This window comes from Euprymna scolopes, chromosome 44 (assembly GCF_053919585.1).
Source record: "Euprymna scolopes isolate OS-2025 chromosome 44, ASM5391958v1, whole genome shotgun sequence".
Lineage (NCBI taxonomy): Eukaryota > Metazoa > Mollusca > Cephalopoda > Sepiida > Sepiolidae > Euprymna > Euprymna scolopes.
In genome coordinates, this window is record NC_136525.1 from 5,473,698 (window position 1) to 5,496,768 (window position 23,071).

General features: G+C 36.2%; 1 protein-coding gene across 1 annotated transcript in view; it reads right to left on the reverse strand.

Moving 5' to 3' along the window:
- The window catches only part of LOC145268654 (heparan sulfate 2-O-sulfotransferase 1-like), a 303,656-nt gene that overhangs the window by 50,529 nt on the left and 230,056 nt on the right, over positions 1–23,071 (reverse strand). The window contains exons 3-4 of the mRNA XM_080124139.1: positions 17,784–17,954; positions 1,796–1,881 (exon numbers count right to left, since the gene is read on the reverse strand). Of these exons, the coding sequence (XP_079980265.1) occupies positions 1,796–1,881; positions 17,784–17,954 (257 nt within the window). The remainder of the gene's footprint in view (positions 1–1,795; positions 1,882–17,783; positions 17,955–23,071) is intronic.

Sequence of the window (23,071 nt, forward strand, 5' to 3'; positions counted from 1 at the left end):
GTGGGTGAGCAAATAAATATCAACCACACATATAAGACGTTGATCAATGTAGGGGCAACTCTTCATACCAATTGTCACTATCCAGCTCCCCTACTCCCCGGGGAGTTGGCCCCATTTCCCCTTCACTCCTCACATTAAAAATCAGCCTTGTGTCTAATTTGCTCAGTGGGGGAGCAAATAAATACCCTTTTCTTGGCTTTTTGGCCAAGATGAAAGTGTAGTATCTGTTCTGATACATACACCACGCGAGGCAGTGCTGTTCTGGCGACACATTCTCGTGCCCGGAACACCTGACAAGCTTGTTGGGTAGCGTTCTGTCCGCACCCCCACTTTGTCTCTCTTTCTCTGCTCTCCCCCCTCCCCCACGGGGGGGGGGGAGATCCGAGCTGATAATTTACGACCTTCCCTCGAGGGAGGGTCGGAAACACCTTCCCTCTTCCCTCCACTAACTTCCCACTCCCTCTCTCAGTTCTATCTCCCCTCTTGCCGCCTTTTGGCGCCACTTCTTTTTGGCGCCAAAGTCGGCTCCCCACTTTGGACGCTGATTCCACGTCACTTTTTTCAGTGAATTTTTTAAAAGAGGGACCCAAAACGGACACCCTCAGCCCGGGGGCCACCAATATGGATACCCTCAGCCAGGGGCCCACCAATATGGATACCCCCAGCCAGGGGGCTACTGCTTCCCAAGAGGACGAATCCCCAACAGGAGAAAAAACAACCGCTGACGGGGCGTACCGCCCGGGTATGACACCGTTGAACGCTCCCCAGGAGGGGGAAAATTTAACAACACTTCCCCCGGAGGGCGACTCCCCCAAGAGGGAGCAAAACCAAAATCGGTCGTTGCATCTCACTCCAACCACAAAAAGGAGGAGGTGCCAGACCAAAAGCTGCTCCCGAAAAAGACACTAAAAAGGGAGCCGCCCCCCAAAAATGTGACACTCCCACAAAAGGACTGACCAAGAAATCTGGGGAGGCAGGAAGCGTCGCCAATAAACAGGCAGAGGCGACCTCCATAAAAGAGCAAAAACGGTCTAACCCCACCAAAGACCCCATACCAACATCAACACCACCAAGAGGGTCTACGTGGGGGAAGACCGTAGAAAAACAACTGTCCCCTCAAGAGTATAGAGACCTGTACCTGACAAAGTACAGACAATACATAGAGGGGGCAGATATAAAACCCATACCAGGTCCCTGGGAGGCGATTGAGGGCAGAGTCCTGTCCTTTGCCATTTCCGATATACCGGAAAACCGCCTCCTAGGGATGAAGGAAGACATGGTGGGGCTCCTCCACAAACTTAACATCCCGGTACTATACCTGTACCAGAGGAGCGTCACGTATATAAGGATAAAAAAGAAAAGATAACTAACCATCACGTATATAAAAAAAAATGTAAAAAAAATTGGTAAATGCGACGTCACGTATATAAAAAAGAACCAAATGTGACGTCACGTATATAAGGAAAAATAAAAACGAAAACAAAATAACCAAATGTGACGTTACGTATATAAGGATAAAAAAGAAAAGATAACCAAACGTCACGTATATAAAAAAAATTATATAAAAAGAATTGGTAAATGTAACGTCACATATGTAAGGATTGAAAAGAAAAAAAAAAGGTGTCAAATTTGACGTCACATGATTAATTCCACACATTAGAAACTAGCCAGATAGTCGACAAATGTGCGAATATCAACAAAACTACGAACCCTAAATCTGCAGGCAGCAAAAACAACAAAAAACAAAAAAAACAAACAAAAAAACAAACAAAAGAAAAAACTGAATGCAACTCACTTTGAAAATTCTATGTATGCCAAATGTCCATGATATAATGCCGGCTTCTTTTCGTTCCATGTCGTGATATTATATACAAATCTCATCTGAAAAGATAAAGAAAAAATATTGATATTAATAATACGCTAGGGCAATCTCATATTCGTGCGTACGTTATCACCCTTCATCCTTTTTTTTTATAACTATTAAAATATTCGTTTGTTGTTTTATTTCTTATAGGAATACAATAATCTCATATATAAAAGGTTATCTGTCTGTCTGGCTCCATATTTTCAACCTGTATCTCTCCTAAGCTAAAAGTCGGAGAGCGGCGCTAAGGGTCTTAAATCCTTGGAGTTTTTTTATGGATCTTTAACCAGTTAAAATAGTTTTTAAGGAATCAAAATTGAAAAAAAAATCGTTATACATTTTGTATATTCATCTTAGTTTATATATATATATATATATATATATATATATATATATATATATATATATATATATATATATTGGGGAAGTGGTATTATCCACTGGAGAGCCATGTATTAAACAGCTGTCCTGTTTTTAAATCTCTGAAACAGCTCCATGGAAAGGGAAAGAAGCTGATGATCCCCGGTTTCTATTTACAAAATTTTAGTTAAGGTTTTTTCTTTTCATCCTTATGTAGTTAAATTCTGTTTTAAAATTGAAGACTTTTGCGAAATATATATATATATGGTAAGCAGCTGATGATCCCCGTTTTCTATTTACAAAATTTTAGTTAAGGGTTTCTCTTTTAAAATTGAAGACTTTTGCGAAATCGGCTTATGCAAGTGCTGAGTCTATTTCTATTTAACAATTTTAGTTAAGGCCATTTTTTTTCTTCATCCTCATATAAATGAATTCTCTTTTGTCATTATAAAATTTTTAGAAGTCGGATTAAGTAGGTGCTTAGTCTGCAATATGTTAAAGTTAATTTCTTTTTTTCCTTCCGGGAAATTTAAACTGAATTCTTTATTTTTATTTTTGCATTTTTTATTCAAAGCTTCTTTAGACTATATATATATATATATATATATATATATATATATATATATATATATATATATATATATATATATATATATATATATATAGCAGAACTGGTAAATAGTAAAACTTGAAGAAAGTGCTCAATAGTATTGCAGGGCAAATATATATTTTTTTAATTTATTACCGTTTTAACTGTTTAGTTACACATGCTTCCGCTACCGAATCGTATCAACGATCCAGTAACTACGTCAGACTTGGACAGAAGTGGCTATTATTAATTGAAAAGACGATATTAGAAGAAAACGATTCAAAAAAGATCGTCTTCTAATATCGTCTTTTCAAATCATAATAACCACTTCTGCCCAAGTCTGACAAAGTTACTGGATCATGTGTAACTAAACAGATAAAACGGTAATAATATATATATATATATATATATATATACACACACACACACACACGTTTGATTAGAAAAAAATCTATGGTTTTAATGTACATATTCAATATCTTTTTTTTTCCAAATTGCCAAAATTAATTAAGCTCAATGAAAATTAATTTACACTTTCAGAGCATATATATTGCTAGCAAACATTCCAAAGCCAAAGATGTATTTATTTCACACTCATAATATTTTATTGTTAATATGGTGTGTCTTACACGGGTTTCATTAAACATTGGAAATTCACCAAAAATCTCACCAGAAACAGATTTAAAATCCTCGAGAAAAAAAAAAAAAAAAGAAAAAAAAAATGGAGATTTTTTTTCTTGGATTAAAAAGTAATTGAAATCTTTAAAAGTCCTAAGAGTAAATCAAAGCCAATCAAATATGGCGCTATAAAAATTAACGTCTCCTCGTGGGTACTGAATTCCTACAGTTTTTTTTCTTTAATTTTTTTCTTCGGAATGGTGTCAACTTATTTAAACAAAATCGAATAAAAAAGATAACTTATTCTATAATAAATAAGATTTTTATGACTTTAAAAGATTTCCACTTCCTTTTCCATTAACCATTATATCAGTATATACAAAGACTTGGCATGAAAATATTCAGATCGGAGAGATCTATAGTTCTTAAGCTAAAAATTCCGTGGCAAAACTTTATTTTCATAACCAAAAACCTCATAAATTATATATATATATATATATATATATATATATATAAGAGCAAATAGTTAATAAAACATGTTAAAAACACTTTGAAAAAGAGTTAAAAACATATTCAATTTGAAAAGGAAACACTAAATAAGTGGATAGTCCTTAATCCGCGGAGTTTCAAAGAAATACTTTCCTTCTCATCAGAGGGTAGGATCAGATTTTGCATGCAAAAGTATTTGATGAAACTGCAAGTAAGTCAAAGATCTTACTTGATAACAAAAAAAAAAAAAGTGATTTCACGTGAATGGATAGTCTGGTGAAAGGTAAAGTATCCAATGACGGTAAAATCCAAAAATGTAAATCCAAAAAAATTAGTTAAATATCCATCCGCACAATTAAAATCCAAGGAAATCGCGGAAGATGGTCCAAAATAATCCAAAAAGCCGAAATCCGTGGAATAATTCACAAATAGGTACAAGGAAAAGAGGAAATTTAATTTTATATATATATATATATATATATATATATATATATATATATATATATATATATATATATATTACAGTACGCGTTGGATCTTTTATAATATTTGCTAATATTTTCCTCTAAAGAGATGTATAAACATCGAAAACTCATGGGTTAAGGAAATATGTTTTACTATACTGTATTCTTTGTCTTAATATTTATTGATTTTTAAACTAAAATATAAATAATATTTATTGATTTTTAAACTAAAATATAAATAATATTTATTGATTTTTAAACTACCAGTAAAACTAAAATATAAAGATCATTCCCCACAAGTTCATTTTTACGTTTAAAACAAATACCTGCATTTTTTATGGTAACGGAGTAAAAATAACTGTACAGTTAAATATTTTGAGATTTATAAAAAAAATTAGAATCTTTAATTGTATCAGAATCGGGAATTTTGTACAGAATCGGTAATTGTATCAGAAAAAAAAAATATTGGAATCGTCCAATCACTAATTATTTTATATATATACACACACACACACACACACATAACCAAAGGGGTGCCTTCAATAAGTTTCCAGACATTTTTTGTACTGGCATCTAAAATTGTCGTAGACTCTTGAAAATTCAGTATGTTACATTTTACGAGATGACTGACCAACTTTTATGATTTCAGGTTTAAATGAACAGCTACAGCAGGAATTGGAATACACCCTACTAAAGCCTGATTGTCACAGCTGGCAAATTTCAAAAATGCAATCTGTGTCTCTGAATCTTCACACTCATCATATATTATAAAAAAAAAATAAATAAATAAAAATCCTTCTTTTGCTGAGGATTAATTTTCGCTCTTCGTTTAGAATTCCGTTTTTGAAAATAAGGGTTGTTGCCTGATGAGGTCTCTAGTTAGTAAATACTAGTAGACCGAAACATGCTCATGACTGTGTAGCAACAAACTACTCCTTCTGTAAAGACAAATATATATATATTTGTTCACTGTTTTGGGGAAAGAATTCTATCAAAGTGCTCGATTACAAAGAAAAAATTCCAATATAAGAGCTACAGACAATTACTATAAGAGCTTGATATTTATTTAAAACTGGACAGAAGTAAATATATATATATACACACACATGGCACAATCGCATCGACACACCGGTTCTCGACAGATCACCAAAGTTAAGCAACGTTGAGCCTGGTTAGTACCAGATGGGTGACCATTTGGGAATTCTAGGCGCTATATGTGCTTTCCGCTTATCTCGGCATTTGTTTCCAGTCGTCCTGTACTTCACTTGCCACTGGTATTTAACAATGTCGACCCAGGAGAGGTGTGGTTGGAGATTGCGCACCTCCTGCCACAATAATTTCATGCACAGGCACTCCTACAGTGGGTATCCATGGTCTGTCAAAGCCTGAAGGAGCCTTTATATATATATATATATATATATGTGTGTGTCATCCACATACAGTACTGTTCCGTTGTTTCACAGCTCATCAGTGCGGCTAGACAAGCAACTACCTCAAGCCAGGATTGAAACTCGATTGTCCAAATGGCAGTCGGAACTTCTAACTGCTGCGCTATTTGGCTGCTGCTATGCGGGCAGTGAATTAACAATGTTTTGACATTGTCCAAATACCTAAGCTCAGTTCGTTTACACAAAGAGCATTGATCCTTAAGCTAATGGTAATTCTTATATCATTTCCGAATATGCTCAGCCCAAGATAGGGAGAATTATAGTCATCCACATACAGTACCGTTTTGCTGTTTCACAGCTATCCAGTGCGGCTAGACAAGAAACGTTTTGTCTTTATCTCAAGACTTCTTCAGGATGTAGAATTTGAAAATAAAATACCAGTGCAATATTTGAAAGTATACTTGGTTGGTTTGTAACGTGACAAGGATGCCTTTGTTCTATTTCAGAACGGGGTGGGAGGGGGGGGGGGAAAGAAAAGCTGTTAACATTCAAAGAATAGCGTTGTGTAATGGAAGGTTAAATTTTTTTTAAAAAAACGTCATAAGATGTGATGCAATTTCTCTTCTTTTTTTTTTTTTAAATGAATATGGCAATTATAATACAAAATGTTTCTTTGTTTTTATTATTTACTAGCAGGTTGCCCAACGTTGCCCGGTCGTAAAATATGCATAAAGATTATATTATTCTCTCACTGGCCCTGCCCACTTCTCCCCCCCCCCCCGACCTGAATTTGATGGACTTCTTCGTTTGGTCATACGTCGAGAGAATCACCAAAATTACCTCCCACAACACCAAAGCCAGCATGATCGCCGCTATCCGCTGAGTATTCGCCAGCACTTGTGGAAAAGACTTGCTCCCAGTTCCAGATCCATGTCAAGGCGGTGATTAAGGCTGAAGGCGGCTACATTGAATAGATGCCAGATCTACTACATAATCAAGTTACCTGAATTGACTTTTTTCAATAAAAGTTTTAAAATAAAACTGTAGTGTTGTTTTCTTTAGGGCGACAATTTTATCGTTCCACCCTGTAAAACTTAATTTCTTTTTCTGTATAGTTTTTTTTTTCCAGGCCCTCCCCCACCCGCTTTTTTTCTTACTTCTTCAAGAGAGAATTTAACGAGGGAAAAATAACAGAGCAAACGTTGATGACTAATTATTTTTTAGGGGACAAGTTTACGGAAGATAATGAAAAGGTATTGGGGGTGGGGCAAGAGCTGCTAAAAACAGCCTATCCTGCCTTGACAGAGTACAAAATAGACTTCGTGGCTTATTAGTGGGGGGGGGCCTTTTCTCTTCCCTGCAACCTCTCTCCCACAGAAGAGACGTTGCGAGCCTGTCTTTGTTTTATCGTTATTTCCATGGCAAGTGCTCGTCTGAGTTCCAATCTCTAGTCCCCCCTCGCCAATCTTTCACAATAAACACCCATCTAGCTAAAACCACTGTCAATAATTTTCCCCACTCTTTATCTGTGCCTAAATCAAAACGTAGATTCCATAAACAAAGCTTCTTTCTTAGAAGTGCACGTCTGTGGAACACTCTTCCGTTTGCCTGTTTCCCACCTGACTACAACTTGGAAGTCTTCAATTCCAACATAAACAAATTCCTGATGAACCGTCTCCTTAAGTAAGACACATTATCAAACCTCCATTACTAACAATTACTACGATACTATCCCATTGATTACTGTACACGCAATGACCCTTATCCCCGAGTGGCTTCCAGGCCTTGATAAGTGGTGACCTCCATGTAAAAAAAAAAAAAAAAAGCACAGAATTAAAGGGCGGCTTTAAGTGCGTGCCCTCAACCTCGAGAGGAGCAAGATGGCCCTTAATGATGTACAATCTACGATGAACTGAAAATAAAAAGGGGGCAGAAGGTAAACCTTCAATTATGTTTCGCTAGCATACGTGGGGGGGGGTCAGGATGGGGGATAACATTGATTTGCACCCTTCCTCATCCTTTCAGCATCCTTTCAGCATTCCTGCTCTTCTGACCCTAACCTCTCTATCCTCACAAACATCACAGCAAATATTCATTTACAAGACATAAAAGGAGGTGCGGTGGGTTTCACAAGTGGTATCAACTACACATATACTTATGATCATAAAATACCAGCAGGAAACCCGACGTTGTCCAGGACTGAATGAAGATCAACAAATGTTCTACCCTCCCGTGCTTCTATTATCATCGAAATAGGATAAATCGAATATTTTTTAATCAAATCGATTCATTACCCTCCTGCAGTGTACAGAAGAGGAAACTTTACATGCCTCTTCGCAATGACAATCCACATAACATTGTAGTCTACATTGCACTGTAGAGAATCTACTGTTGATTTTTAAAAAATTATCTGTAAATAATGGATTCACTTTAAGTTTAAAATGAAAACGTCAAGTATCATGGTTCAATTGTGCTCTGAGCAGAAACATTCATTTTGAACGCGCCCCCGTCATATCAAAGAACCAACTGTTTATTTTATTAAATTATCTTTACATAATCACTTGAATGAAAGTTTAAAATACAAAAGTCAAGTATCATGGTTCAACTGTGCTCTAAAAAGAAACAATTAGTTTGAACATGCTCATAAAGAACCTACAGTTGATTTTATAAGCTGATCCTTCCTGCTTGTGCGGTGATAAAAATTCTCACATGCACTTGTGATGTTAGGTTGTATAAAAGTGTTAACTTTGGTCAAAAATCGGACTGTTCCCTCTTTAGTCGTTCTTTTTTTTTTATCGGTTAATGATTTAAGACACTTGTCAGACGCATTTCGATGCAGCACCTATGTAAGAACACTCCCAGATACATCAAGTATTTTGTATCAAGTATCTTGTGTTGACTTTAAAGCTTCATTTCGAACACGCCCCTGTCTTATTAAAGAACTAACTGTTGATTTCATGAAATGATTTTTAAATAAAGTTATTTTACATGAAAAGGTCCCCTTTTCTTGTAAGAAAACATGAGATAAGTAAAAATGAGATAATATAGACCGAGATTAGAACCTTGTAAGCAAGGTTCGGAAATAGAATCAGAAATGGATTATAGAATTTCGCATTGTTCAATTTAAAATAAAATAGTTTAAATATGTTTGAATAAAAGGAATTTTGATTGTTCAATTCTTTTTTATGAAAACTGAATTAAAATAAGGTCAGTTAGAAGAACGAACAATAGCAAAGTTAAATATGTTGAAAAATAAGTTAGGTCGAAAAATAGGTTAGTAAGAATTCTTTGTCTGCAGGCATGTGGGAACCACGCATGTTCAGGCCACGCGAGTCGATCACGTTTTTGGACATGCGTATGACGTCATGGCAGAAATGAATTCTCAATATAGGAGACAGAGTTAGACAGAGTTGGAGACAGGAGGCAGTCGAGCAGGGTCGGTCGGAAAGGGTCCCTTTGCAAGCGAGGGAGGATTGGTTGGTTGGTTGTTTTTGTTTTACGGCATATCAACCCTTTTCTAGTTATTTAATGGCGAATCCAAAGATTTTGAAGAAAAAATTTTTAATAGAATATATTTGTTGTTTTCAAGTCGGTTTCTATTTAACCCATAGTTGGGACCCTAACAGGTACTACCACTCCGGGTCAGAGTGGACCTGGGAGCAATGGCAATTAAAGGGTGGCTCCACACTCCCCAAAGCCCACAAGGGAGATAACTCTACAGGAAGTTTTAATCATGTAGTCGACTTTGAATTCCTGGATGTCATCACCATTTAGACCGGTCGAATGGAATAAAAGAATATCTCATATTTTTGTAACCGCGGTGTTCGTGTCTTCGGCCTCCGGGACAAGATCAAAGTGTAGTATCTGTTCTTCAGATGCCGCACTTCTCTTTCTTGTTCTCTTTCGGTGGAGGAGAAATCCTTCACGACTGAGACAATTTTTATTTTTGTACCTTTTCTCCACGTTAAAAAACGACCCTGGTGTCTAACTCTGTCCCGTGGGGAGGCATAGTAAATAGGTACAAAATTAAAGATAAGGTGTAATAATCTTTATATGAACATAGTCTCCCTCATCGAATAATGAAGGTTGTGTATAACTCATCTAAGTAATGTGTCCCCCTCTCTTCTCTGTGTATAAGGACTGATCACCACCTCTCTCCTCCTCCTCTCTAAATATATGTTATGAGTCCACAAACTGTAAAATGTTTAAATGTCGTTTTCCTCTCTCCCCCCCCTCATTAATATGAATGTCCCCTATACACCAGTTAAACATACAAAAATCAAGTATCACGGTTCACTTGTGCTCTAAAAAGAAGCATTCATTTCGAACAGGCCCCAATCTTATAAAAGAATCGACAGTTGATTTTATAGGCTGGGCCTTTCTGCTTGCGCATTGATAAAACTTCTTAAATGCATTTGTGATGTTAGGCTGTATAAAAGTGTTAACTTTGGCCCAAATCGACCTTCTTTAATCGGATTTTTTCGATTGCCAATTTTCGATACTTATTAGATGAATTTCGATACAAAACCTACGTAAGAACACCCCTAGACACATCAAATGTGAAATTTCAGCACACTTATTTCCGAGTCCATAGAGAACGAACTCACACACAAAGTTCCTTTTATATAGTAGTAGAGGTATACTATCGAATTAGAGATTCTATAAAGAGAATTTCGAATTGTAACAAATATAAAGCTCAATGAAAGAGAATTTACGCCTCCAGAGCATGTTTATCACTAGTTATCATTCCAACCAAAAACTCGTAAGTTTATATATATTTTTTTTTTTTTTTACATGGGGGTCACCCCTTATCAAGGCCTGAAGGCCACTTAGGGATAAGGGTTATTGCGTGTACAGTAATCAATGAGATAGTATTGTAGTAATCATTAGTATTGGGGGTTTTGATAGAGTGTCTTACTTAAGGGGGTGGTTTGTCAGGAGTTTGTTTATGTTGGACTTGAAGACGTCCAAGTTGTAGTCAGGTGGGAAACAGGCAAGCGGCAGAGAGTTCCACTGGCGTGCAGTTCTAAGAAAGAAGCTTTGCTCATGGAATCTACGTTTGGAATTAGGCACAGATAAAGAGTGGGGAAAATTATTGACAGTAGTTTCAGCCAGACGGGTGTTTCTCGTGAAAGATTGACGAGGGGGGGGGGATTGGAGCTCAGACGAGCACCTGCCATGGAAATATATTTATTTATGTAGCACGTCTTACACGTGTTTCATTCAATAGTGGAGTAAACAACAAGCACACAGACACACAGAGAGGCGATAACAAAATACCAAGGTATTATGTTCGACATGAAAAGAAATTGGAATCTTAGGAAGATCTCCATCAGTCCAGTAATTATAAGAGCAACCGCACTTATGAAAAAGAATTTACAAAACAACCAGTCGAATATACCCGGTGAACAAAGTGCAAGAGAAATACAAACACTTGCGCTCAGAGCAATTTTACAAAGATCTCTTGGTTAGCGGGTGAATGTCTGGCATTCGGTAGGGTGCCCCGTCCCCACAAAAACAAAACGATTAGAAAATTAAAACACATGAAGAAAAACAGATCAATATACACAGGATTCTCATCAAATATTTCTGAGCAAAAAAAAAATAGGGGCTATCAGATATTGCTAGCAAGAAATTCAAAACTATTTCTTATGCGTGGGTGGGGGGGGGGTTAGAGTTGAAAAGAATAAAAAAAGTCCTTGTCCACCCTCCCACCCCACCCCGCTTCTTAGGATCCCTCCTCCTAACATTTCCATAATAGAATTTAACAACCACTCCTTCAAAACAGGAAACCCTTACCTCCATCAAATTACTAACCTACCAACCTTTGACCCCTAATCTGTGTGTGTGTGTCATGGTTCAGTGCAGACCACTGAGAAGGACAGTAACAAAGTGAGCAGACGGGGGGGGGGGAAGAGATTGAACGGTTGACTCACAACAAAGAGGGGGCGGAAGGGGGGGGAGGCAGAAGAGCAGGAAAGGGGAGATGTGTGGGAGGGACATCAGGGTTTGGTGGGAGTAATTCAGGTTAAAAAACAACTTGGAGACACCTCTAGTGAGTGCTTAGGGGTAATATGAAGATGGCCCTCAGCGGGGGGGGGGGGGGAAGTAGATATCATCTAAAAGTATAAACCTAGCGACCTAACTTTTTCTTCAGAAGCAAAAGGGGGAGGAGATGATGCAAAGGATGATAGTTCGGGTCTGCTCCATTCCCACCCCCACAAGATAATTAAACTAGATGCCCTGATGCAAGGTGTTCCTTGTCTAAACTCTAAACAAAAAACAAAATAAATAATAAAATATAATCACAGCCAACAGAGTCAGGGTCAATCGGTCATAAAGTGTAGAAAATGGAGAGTTCTGCCCAGAAGGTGACAAGGGTAGCTATTTTTGTAACTAGTCTTCAATCCCCCCCCATCTCTCTCTCACACACACACACACACACACACACACACACACACACACACACACACACACACACACACACACACACACATACACACACACATACATACACACACACACAATCGCAAGAGCACCATCAGAAATATGTCTTTCTTATTTATTTAAACCTCACAGACGTGATGTTGCTAGTCTCAGTCTTTTCTGCAAATACTATTATAACATACGTTTCTCAGAATTGTCCAATATATTCCCTGCTTCCTTTGTTCCAGCTCGCTTGACTCGTTGGTCTAGTGGTCTTCATCAATTCATCTCTTCCTGATCACTGTTTTCCTTCTATCTACAGCCTTGATCATTTCAAGACGAAGGCCAATAGTCATCACCTGTCTTTGAGATAACCATATTTCATCCTTATTAGTCCCTTACATCAAGTGGCTTCATGCCTAGTCTTAAGCAATTTTCATAAGGGAAGAGTCCTCGCTCTCCAAGAATTGCAGGCTTAGCTCATTAAATCAAAATTAGTTTCATGCTTTGTCTGGAGTGATTTCCATTTAAAACGAGTGAAGCATGCATGGTCCCCCGTGAGTGCACAGTGAATGAGGCATAAAACAAAATGACTAAGTTCAGCATTTGCCCCCCCCCCCATTTAGTCCCAAAAGACCCTAGGGGACATCAAATCCAGGTAAAAATGAACAAACAGTGCAGTTTAAGGCCTTAACATATGTAAATTTGAGTTCTGCACCATGCAAAAAAAGAAATGACTAAGTTCATCATTCGTCACCCCCCCCCCCCCCATTTAGCCCCAAACGTCCCCAAGGCCTTAACATATTTAAATTTGAGCTGAAAATCCGTTCTGTTACATTTTACTCATATCATGTTTAATGTTTGTGCAGAATTTCCAAGGCGTAATTATTGAAAAAAGTATGGGACAGACGAACGGACAAGGCTGAATTTACAGGTCCACCCTCCTTTTGTCGGGGGGGGGGGGGGGTAAAAAAAATGCTTACATGGTGTGAGAAAAAGATAAAGTTGTCTCCAAATAGAATAAGAACCATTTGACGTCATTAGTATGCAAATAAGTTGGTTAAGCGTTGCGTTTTGAACAAGTGCTTGACATTTTAGAAAACTAAGTGGCTGAGAGCTGTGGCCGAGAGCTGGCCACTTCAAGATACTGACCTCTGATTTCCCCTCCCGGCCAGGGTCAAGATTCTTCTTCACCTCTCTAGTGCCACTGTTCAAGAATAAACAGCTTTCAACCCCACCCCAAGATCATTTTAAAAACAACAGGCAGGCATTAAAGAAATTAGAATTTATTATCTACTAGCAGTTGCCCAGTCGTACAATAAACTATATTTTAATTAATACAGTGCATGCAAGTATTGTTTTTTTGGGGTTTTTTTCGAAACAGTTAACTTCTAAGTAAAAAAAAAAAAAAAAAAAATACTCAAGCTGAGATCGAAACCAAAACCTAAAGACAGCGAGTCAAGTACGATAGCCATTAGACCAGCTTGACACGATCTTTAAAAAGGGTTTCAAAACCTACTTATACTTAACATAAAGAAGCTGTCGTGTTTCACGGCCGCGCATGCACATTCTTGAAATAGCTAACAAAGATCCAATGATCTCGGCATATTTTTCAATTTTGACTCCTTACCAGCCGCGTTTTTTTTTTTTTTTTTTTTTTTTTTCTGGATAAAAACTGATTAAAAAGCTTTCCACATGTCTGAATACCCTATATACAAAATTTCAAGTCTGTAGATAAAAAATTTGTTGAGTATGCAGGTTGAGAAGTGTCCTCACACAGACACACACACACATTCTCATATATAGATATACTAGCAGGCCGCCCGACATTGCCCAGTCATAAAATACTCATAAATATTAGATTCTAATTGATACAGAAAATGAGACATCTTTTTTGCTAAACAGTTCATTTCTTGTAAGTAAAAAAAAAAAAAAAATACTCAAACTGAGATCCAAACCAAAAACTAAAGACAGTGAATCCATAAGTAAGCAGTTTAGCATCTGTAAAGTGATGGACTAGAAGCTTGGTTCATTATGGACAAATATTTTGGCAGAAAGTGGGAGGAGGCTAATGGGGCGATAATTTAATGGGTCAGTTCTTTCACCAGAATTCTTGAAAACTGGTACCACAGAAGCAGTTTTCCAGCAGGCAGGAAAGCAAGATTCATTAAGGCATTTGTTGTAAAGTTTGGAGAGAACTGGAGCTACTTCAGTGGAGTACTTTTTTAATAGCACAGCCGGGATGAGATCAGGTCCACAGGCTTTTGAAGTGTCAAGACTTTTTATGATAGCATGTACCTGAGAAGGGGTGATTTTCAGATCATCTAGTGTGGCCTCTGTCCACATAGGAGAGTCAGGGAGAGGGTGGTTAGCAGGGTCCAGTGTAGAGTTGGAGGCAAACCGACTGGCAAGCATGTTAGCCTTCTCGGTTGCTGAGCAAACAACCTCATGATTGTTGGATAGTGGGGGAATTGTTGATGCCCATTAGACCAGCTTGACGTGATCTTTAAAAAATGTTTTCAGAACTACTTATTCTTAACATAAGGAATCTGTCACATAAATTATTCATGCATGCGCATTCATGAAACAGTTGAAAAACAGATAAAGATCCGATGATCACTGCATACTATTTTTCTCAACTTTGACCCCTTAGCAGCCCTTTATTCTATTACATTTTCACCTCAAAACAAGGAACATTGCCTTTGGTGTAGGGGACTACTATCAGGGGCATAAGCTACACGGGTATTACATTTATATACAGGGGTATCACATTACACTTGAACTTCTGCCTGTCAGTACAGTTAGGGAAGCAGGAACCCGGAAGGGAGTTCCAAAGTCTAGCAGTTCTGGGGAAGAAACTACTGGAGTAGAAGGCTCTCTTACATCTAGGGATCTCAACTGTGAAGGGGTGGGATTTTGCTACTTGCCGGGTTTGTCAAGGGTATTTATGTCGAGGGGGTACAAGTGCTTGCAGCTCGTCGGAGCATTCACCGTTAAAGTACTTGTAGAACAGGCAGAGGGATTCAACATTTCGTCGATGGGACAGAGGCTGAAGCTTAGATGACAGTTCAGGACCTATTAGGTTGGCGACTCTCTTTTGAACCTTGTCTAGGAACGAGAGACTAGTAGCAGATGCACCAGTCCAAATATGACAACAATACTTCATACATGGGCGAATGGTGGCCTTATAGAGGTACAGGATACTTTCGGGCGTTAGTAGCTTTCTAGCACGGTAGAGAGAGCCTACCTTTTTCGCAGCGATCCTGGTAATGCTCTCAATCTAATTTTTCCAACTCATGTTTCCTGTGGACGTTAGGCCGAGGAGTTTAAAAGATATAGTTTCAGATAAAGAGTCTTTGGCCATTGCTATTGGTGGTAGAGAAGGTTTCTTGTAATTATTGAAGGAAACAAGTTTAGTCTTCCAGCATTGAATGTGACCATCCATTTTTGTCCCCATTCCACTACAGATCGGAGGTCATCCTCTAGTGTTTCTTCCATTTCGTTAGATATGTGTTCATTTGTTTTCCTATCGTGCCTGTTATAGAGCGCAGTGTCATCAGCATATATAATTTTGTCAGGGAGGTCATTTATGAATATTAGGAATAATGGAGGTCCAAGGATAGACCCCTAAGGCACTCCCGCATTTATATCATATTGTTTAGATGTACGATCGTCGAGGACAACCTGGATTTTTCTCTTATCTAAGAAGGATTTAATTATGTTATGTATTCTTCCAGTGATACCATATGATCTGATTTTACTGAGAAGATCTTCATGCCATACCCTGTCAAAAGCCTTAGATATATATAGAGTTACCGCTCTAACCTCCCCTGTTTTGTCAAATGAATAGTATATGCACTCTGAGATTACAGTTAGGATGTATGCTGTGGAATGGGCTTGCCTGAATCCATAAGTAAGCAGTTTAGCATCTGTAAGGTGATGGACTAGAGCTTGGTTCATTATGGACAAATATTTTGGCAGAAAGTGGGAGGAGGCTAATGGGGCGATAATTTAATGGGTCAGTTCTTTCGCCAGAATTCTTGAAAACTGGTACCACAGAAGCAGTTTTCCAGCAGGCAGGAAAGCAAGATTCATTAAGGCATTTGTTGTAAAGTTTGGAGAGAACTGGAGCTACTTCAGTGGAGTACTTTTTTAATAGCACAGCCGGGATGAGATCAGGTCCACATGCTTTTGAAGTGTCAAGACTTTTTATGATAGCATGCACCTGAGAAGGGGTGATTTTCAGATCATCTAGTGTGGCCTCTGTCCACATAGGAGAGTCAGGGAGAGGGCGGTTAGCAGGGTCCAGTGTAGAGTTGGAGGCAAACCGACTGGCAAGCATGTTAGCCTTCTTGGTTGCTGAGCAAACCACCTCATGATTGTTGGATAGTGGGGGAATTGTTGATGCTCATTATTTACTACACTGTTGTAGATTTTCTAGAAGTCACGGGTTTCTAATTTCTGTGTTTTGATGCGTTTTTTTGGTGGTTTCAGTAAATTCTCTCTTAGCTGTCACTATTTCTTTCTTACAGTTATTTCTGGCTTCTATATACTTCTGTCTGTTTGAACTGGACTTATGTTGGTTAAATCTGTAGTACGCATGCTGCCTTTGCGCAATGGCAGCAGCACAAGTAGAGGTAAACCATTGGGGAGAGTGGGGCTTGCTATAAAATTTCCGTGTAGGAACATATGCTTCAATTGTTGTTTCGAACCATTCAGTGGTCTTAATTGCGCACTGTTCAGCAGGAAGTTAAAAGATATTTTGCCATGAGGCATCTCTGATGAGATCCCAGATGGCTTTCCAGTCAGCCTTTTTATAATATCTCGTTGTTTTGAGTAATGGCTCTTCCGTTTTGGCTCTAGAGTTTAGTGCGATTTCTACTATTATCACTAGATGCTCAGCATTCCAAAGTGGGCTATGGGCATTTGTAAAAAAGTTGTCCACAAGTCTGAATACCCTATATACCAAATTTCAAGATATAAAATTTGTTGATTATATAGGTCGAGAGTTGTTCTCACACACGTTCCCACTTTCATAGATCATAAATTTATTTTTAATAAAAGCACAACAAATAGGCAATAGAATTTCTTTTTGTTGTTGTTTTAAAGACAATTAACAATCAAAAAATCAAAAGAAATAAAGAAAATTGAAAAAAAGAAAAAGAAATAAAGAAAATTGAAAAAAAGAAAAAGAAATAAAGAAAATTGAAAAAAGAAAAAGAAATAAAGAAAATTGAAAAAAAGAAAATTAAAACGAAAACAATAAAAAGAAAATTGAAAAACAAAAATACAAAAAAAATAAAAATAAAAAATAAAAACAAAAAAATAAAAAACAAAAAAAAACAAAAAAAACAAAAGAAACAAAAGTTAAAAAAAAAATTGAAAAACAAAAAAGACAAAAAAGTAAATAAATCAAAAAAAAAAGTAAAAAACAATATTACAAAGAATTTTAAATAAAAAATAATAAATAAAAAGAATAAATAAATTAAAAAAAAAAATTAAAAAAAAATAAAAAGAAACAAAAAAAAGTTAAAAAGAAAAATTAAAAAAGAAAAAGGACAAAAAAAAACAAAAAAAACACTTACCTGATCTGAGAGTGAAAGTGTGTGTGAATTTTTGGTAATATTTAAATGCAAAACATGGAATTTATTGCGTGTGCAGAGATCGTAAGCGATTCCAGCGAATGAGGTGCTGCCTGTTTTCGGGACCCGGTTGTAAATAATGAGGAAATCATCGTCATACGACGTCGACTGTTCCTGAAAAAAAAAAAGACAACAACAACAATTACAGCTAAGTAAATAAATAAAACTAAATAAACAATTAAAAAAAAAATTATATTCACATGTACATACTATTACGAAGTAATTAAATAATAATAACAGCTGTTGCGATAGGTGTATCAGAATTTTTGTAGCAGTTTTTGACACCCCTAACACGAAACTGCGAATAAAATATTAAAAAAATCGTAATTTCTCTTTTAAAAGTGGGTTGTTTATTTTCTTTATGGATTATACTTCCAAAATAAACTATTAAAGTTGTTTTAAAAGTAATAGAAATATTTTTTTTATTTTTTAAAAAACAGTAATGAATTTTACGGAACCCAATATTTTTCAATTTTTAAACTTTAAAAATCTATCAAAATTTTTCTATTGGTTCTATTTTTAATTAATTATTTATTTTTTAATAGATATTTCAAAATGGAGGGGGGGGGCTGAATTAAAAAAAAACGTTTGTCTAAAATATTATATTCCGTATAGAAAAATTGATAGATTTTTAAAGTTTAAAAATTGAAAAATAATGAACTCGTAAAATTCAATTAATTTCATTACTGTTTTTTAAAAAATATTTCTATTACTTTTTAAAACAACTTTAATAGTTTATTTTGGAAGTATAATCCATAAAGAAAAAATAAACAACCCACTTTTAAAAGAGAAATTACGAGTTTTTTAATATTTTATTCGCAGTTTCGTGTTAGGGGTGTCAAATATTCCTACAAAAATTCTGATACACCTAGTGTTGGGGGTGGTAACGTTCTTGTACACTCCCCAATCAATGACGAACTTTTGGAACTGAGGGTGAGTCATGTTCGCCAGGATAGTAGGGAGTTTGATTGAAGCAGCAGGAGGTTTGCAACTCGCAGAACTGGCAACAACGGACGGTTCCATCTTCGAAGAATAGGTTTGCACTGTTATTATTTTGCTCGATCCGGTCAAGTTTTTTTTAGCTATGGTATTGGTCACGTGCCGTTTTTTTATTTTTTTTTTAGCTATGGTATTGGTCACGTGCCATTTTTTTTTTTTTTAGCTATGGTATTGGTCACGTGCCGTTTTTTTTTTTTGGCTATGGTATTCGTCACGTGCCGTTTTTTATTTTTTATTTTAGCTATGGTATTGGTCACGTGCCATTTTTTTTTTTTAGCTATGGTATTCGTCACGTGCCGTTTTTTTATTTTTATTTTAGCTATGGTATTGGTCACGTGCCGTTTTTTTTTGTTTGTTTGTTATTTTAGCTATGGTATTGGTCACGTGCCATTTTTTTTTTGTTTGTTTGTTATTTTAGCTATGGTATTGGTCACGTGCCGTTTTTTTTTGTTTGTTTTTTATTTTAGCTATGGTATTGGTCACGTGCCGTTTTTTTTTGTTTGTTTGTTATTTTAGCTATGGTATTGGTCACGTGCCGTTTTTTTTGTTTGTTTGTTATTTTAGCTATGGTATTGGTCACGTGCCGTTTTTTTTGTTTGTTTTTTATTTTAGCTATGGTATTGGTCACGTGCCGTTTTTTTTGTTTGTTTGTTATTTTAGCTATGGTATTGGTCACGTGCCATTTTTTTTGTTTGTTTGTTATTTTAGCTATGGTATTGGTCACGTGCCGTTTTTTTTGTTTGTTTTTTATTTTAGCTATGGTATTGGTCACGTGCCATTTTTTTTGTTTGTTTGTTATTTTAGCTATGGTATTGGTCACGTGCCGTTTTTTTTGTTTGTTTGTTATTTTAGCTATGGTATTGGTCACGTGCCGTTTTTTTTGTTTGTTTGTTATTTTAGCTATGGTATTGGTCACGTGCCGTTTTTTTTGTTTGTTTGTTATTTTAGCTATGGTATTGGTCACGTGCCGTTTTTTTTTTTTGTTTGTTTGTTATTTTAGCTATGGTATTGGTCACGTGCCATTTTTTTTGTTTGTTTGTTATTTTAGCTATGGTATTGGTCACGTGCCGTTTTTTTTGTTTGTTTGTTATTTTAGCTATGGTATTGGTCACGTGCCGTTTTTTTTGTTTGTTTGTTATTTTAGCTATGGTATTGGTCACGTGCCATTTTTTTTGTTTGTTTGTTATTTTAGCTATGGTATTGGTCACGTGCCATTTTTTTGTTTGTTTTTTATTTTAGCTATGGTATTGGTCACGTGCCGTTTTTTTTGTTTGTTTGTTATTTTAGCTATGGTATTGGTCACGTGCGATTTTTTTTTTGTTTTTTTTTAGCTATAGTATTGGTCACGTGCCATTTTTTTTGTTTGTTTGTTATTTTAGCTATGGTATAATCCATAAAGAAAAAATAAACAACCCACTTTTAAAAGAGAAATTACGAGTTTTTTAATATTTTATTCGCAGTTTCGTGTTAGGGGTGTCAAATATTCCTACAAAAATTCTGATACACCTAGTGTTGGGGGTGGTAACGTTCTTGTACACTCCCCAATCAATGACGAACTTTTGGAACTGAGGGTGAGTCATGTTCGCCAGGATAGTAGGGAGTTTGATTGAAGCAGCAGGAGGTTTGCAACTCGCAGAACTGGCAACAACGGACGGTTCCATCTTCGAAGAATAGGTTTGCACTGTTATTATTTTGCTCGATCCGGTCAAGTTTTTTTTAGCTATGGTATTGGTCACGTGCCGTTTTTTTATTTTTTTTTTAGCTATGGTATTGGTCACGTGCCATTTTTTTTTTTTTTTAGCTATGGTATTGGTCACGTGCCGTTTTTTTTTTTTGGCTATGGTATTCGTCACGTGCCGTTTTTTATTTTTTATTTTAGCTATGGTATTGGTCACGTGCCATTTTTTTTTTTTAGCTATGGTATTCGTCACGTGCCGTTTTTTTATTTTTATTTTAGCTATGGTATTGGTCACGTGCCGTTTTTTTTTGTTTGTTTGTTATTTTAGCTATGGTATTGGTCACGTGCCATTTTTTTTTGTTTGTTTGTTATTTTAGCTATGGTATTGGTCACGTGCCGTTTTTTTTGTTTGTTTTTTATTTTAGCTATGGTATTGGTCACGTGCCGTTTTTTTTGTTTGTTTGTTATTTTAGCTATGGTATTGGTCACGTGCCGTTTTTTTTGTTTGTTTGTTATTTTAGCTATGGTATTGGTCACGTGCCGTTTTTTTTGTTTGTTTTTTATTTTAGCTATGGTATTGGTCACGTGCCGTTTTTTTTGTTTGTTTGTTATTTTAGCTATGGTATTGGTCACGTGCCATTTTTTTTGTTTGTTTGTTATTTTAGCTATGGTATTGGTCACGTGCCGTTTTTTTTGTTTGTTTTTTATTTTAGCTATGGTATTGGTCACGTGCCATTTTTTTTGTTTGTTTGTTATTTTAGCTATGGTATTGGTCACGTGCCGTTTTTTTTGTTTGTTTGTTATTTTAGCTATGGTATTGGTCACGTGCCGTTTTTTTTGTTTGTTTGTTATTTTAGCTATGGTATTGGTCACGTGCCGTTTTTTTTGTTTGTTTGTTATTTTAGCTATGGTATTGGTCACGTGCCGTTTTTTTTTTTGTTTGTTTGTTATTTTAGCTATGGTATTGGTCACGTGCCATTTTTTTTGTTTGTTTGTTATTTTAGCTATGGTATTGGTCACGTGCCGTTTTTTTTGTTTGTTTGTTATTTTAGCTATGGTATTGGTCACGTGCCGTTTTTTTTGTTTGTTTGTTATTTTAGCTATGGTATTGGTCACGTGCCATTTTTTTTGTTTGTTTGTTATTTTAGCTATGGTATTGGTCACGTGCCATTTTTTTGTTTGTTTTTTATTTTAGCTATGGTATTGGTCACGTGCCGTTTTTTTTGTTTGTTTGTTATTTTAGCTATGGTATTGGTCACGTGCGATTTTTTTTTGTTTTTTTTTAGCTATAGTATTGGTCACGTGCCATTTTTTTTGTTTGTTTGTTATTTTAGCTATGGTATAATCCATAAAGAAAAAATAAACAACCCACTTTTAAAAGAGAAATTACGAGTTTTTTAATATTTTATTCGCAGTTTCGTGTTAGGGGTGTCAAATATTCCTACAAAAATTCTGATACACCTAGTGTTGGGGGTGGTAACGTTCTTGTACACTCCCCAATCAATGACGAACTTTTGGAACTGAGGGTGAGTCATGTTCGCCAGGATAGTAGGGAGTTTGATTGAAGCAGCAGGAGGTTTGCAACTCGCAGAACTGGCAACAACGGACGGTTCCATCTTCGAAGAATAGGTTTGCACTGTTATTATTTTGCTCGATCCGGTCAAGTTTTTTTTAGCTATGGTATTGGTCACGTGCCGTTTTTTTATTTTTTTTTTAGCTATGGTATTGGTCACGTGCCATTTTTTTTTTTTTTTAGCTATGGTATTGGTCACGTGCCATTTTTTTTTTTAGCTATGGTATTCGTCACGTGCCGTTTTTTTATTTTTATTTTAGCTATGGTATTGGTCACGTGCCGTTTTTTTTTGTTTGTTTGTTATTTTAGCTATGGTATTGGTCACGTGCCATTTTTTTTTGTTTGTTTGTTATTTTAGCTATGGTATTGGTCACGTGCCGTTTTTTTTGTTTGTTTTTTATTTTAGCTATGGTATTGGTCACGTGCCGTTTTTTTTGTTTGTTTTTTATTTTAGCTATGGTATTGGTCACGTGCCATTTTTTTTGTTTGTTTGTTATTTTAGCTATGGTATTGGTCACGTGCCGTTTTTTTTGTTTGTTTGTTATTTTAGCTATGGTATTGGTCACGTGCGATTTTTTTTTGTTTTTTTTTAGCTATAGTATTGGTCACGTGCCATTTTTTTTGTTTGTTTGTTATTTTAGCTATGGTATAATCCATAAAGAAAAAATAAACAACCCACTTTTAAAAGAGAAATTACGAGTTTTTTAATATTTTATTCGCAGTTTCGTGTTAGGGGTGTCAAATATTCCTACAAAAATTCTGATACACCTAGTGTTGGGGGTGGTAACGTTCTTGTACACTCCCCAATCAATGACGAACTTTTGGAACTGAGGGTGAGTCATGTTCGCCAGGATAGTAGGGAGTTTGATTGAAGCAGCAGGAGGTTTGCAACTCGCAGAACTGGCAACAACGGACGGTTCCATCTTCGAAGAATAGGTTTGCACTGTTATTATTTTGCTCGATCCGGTCAAGTTTTTTTTA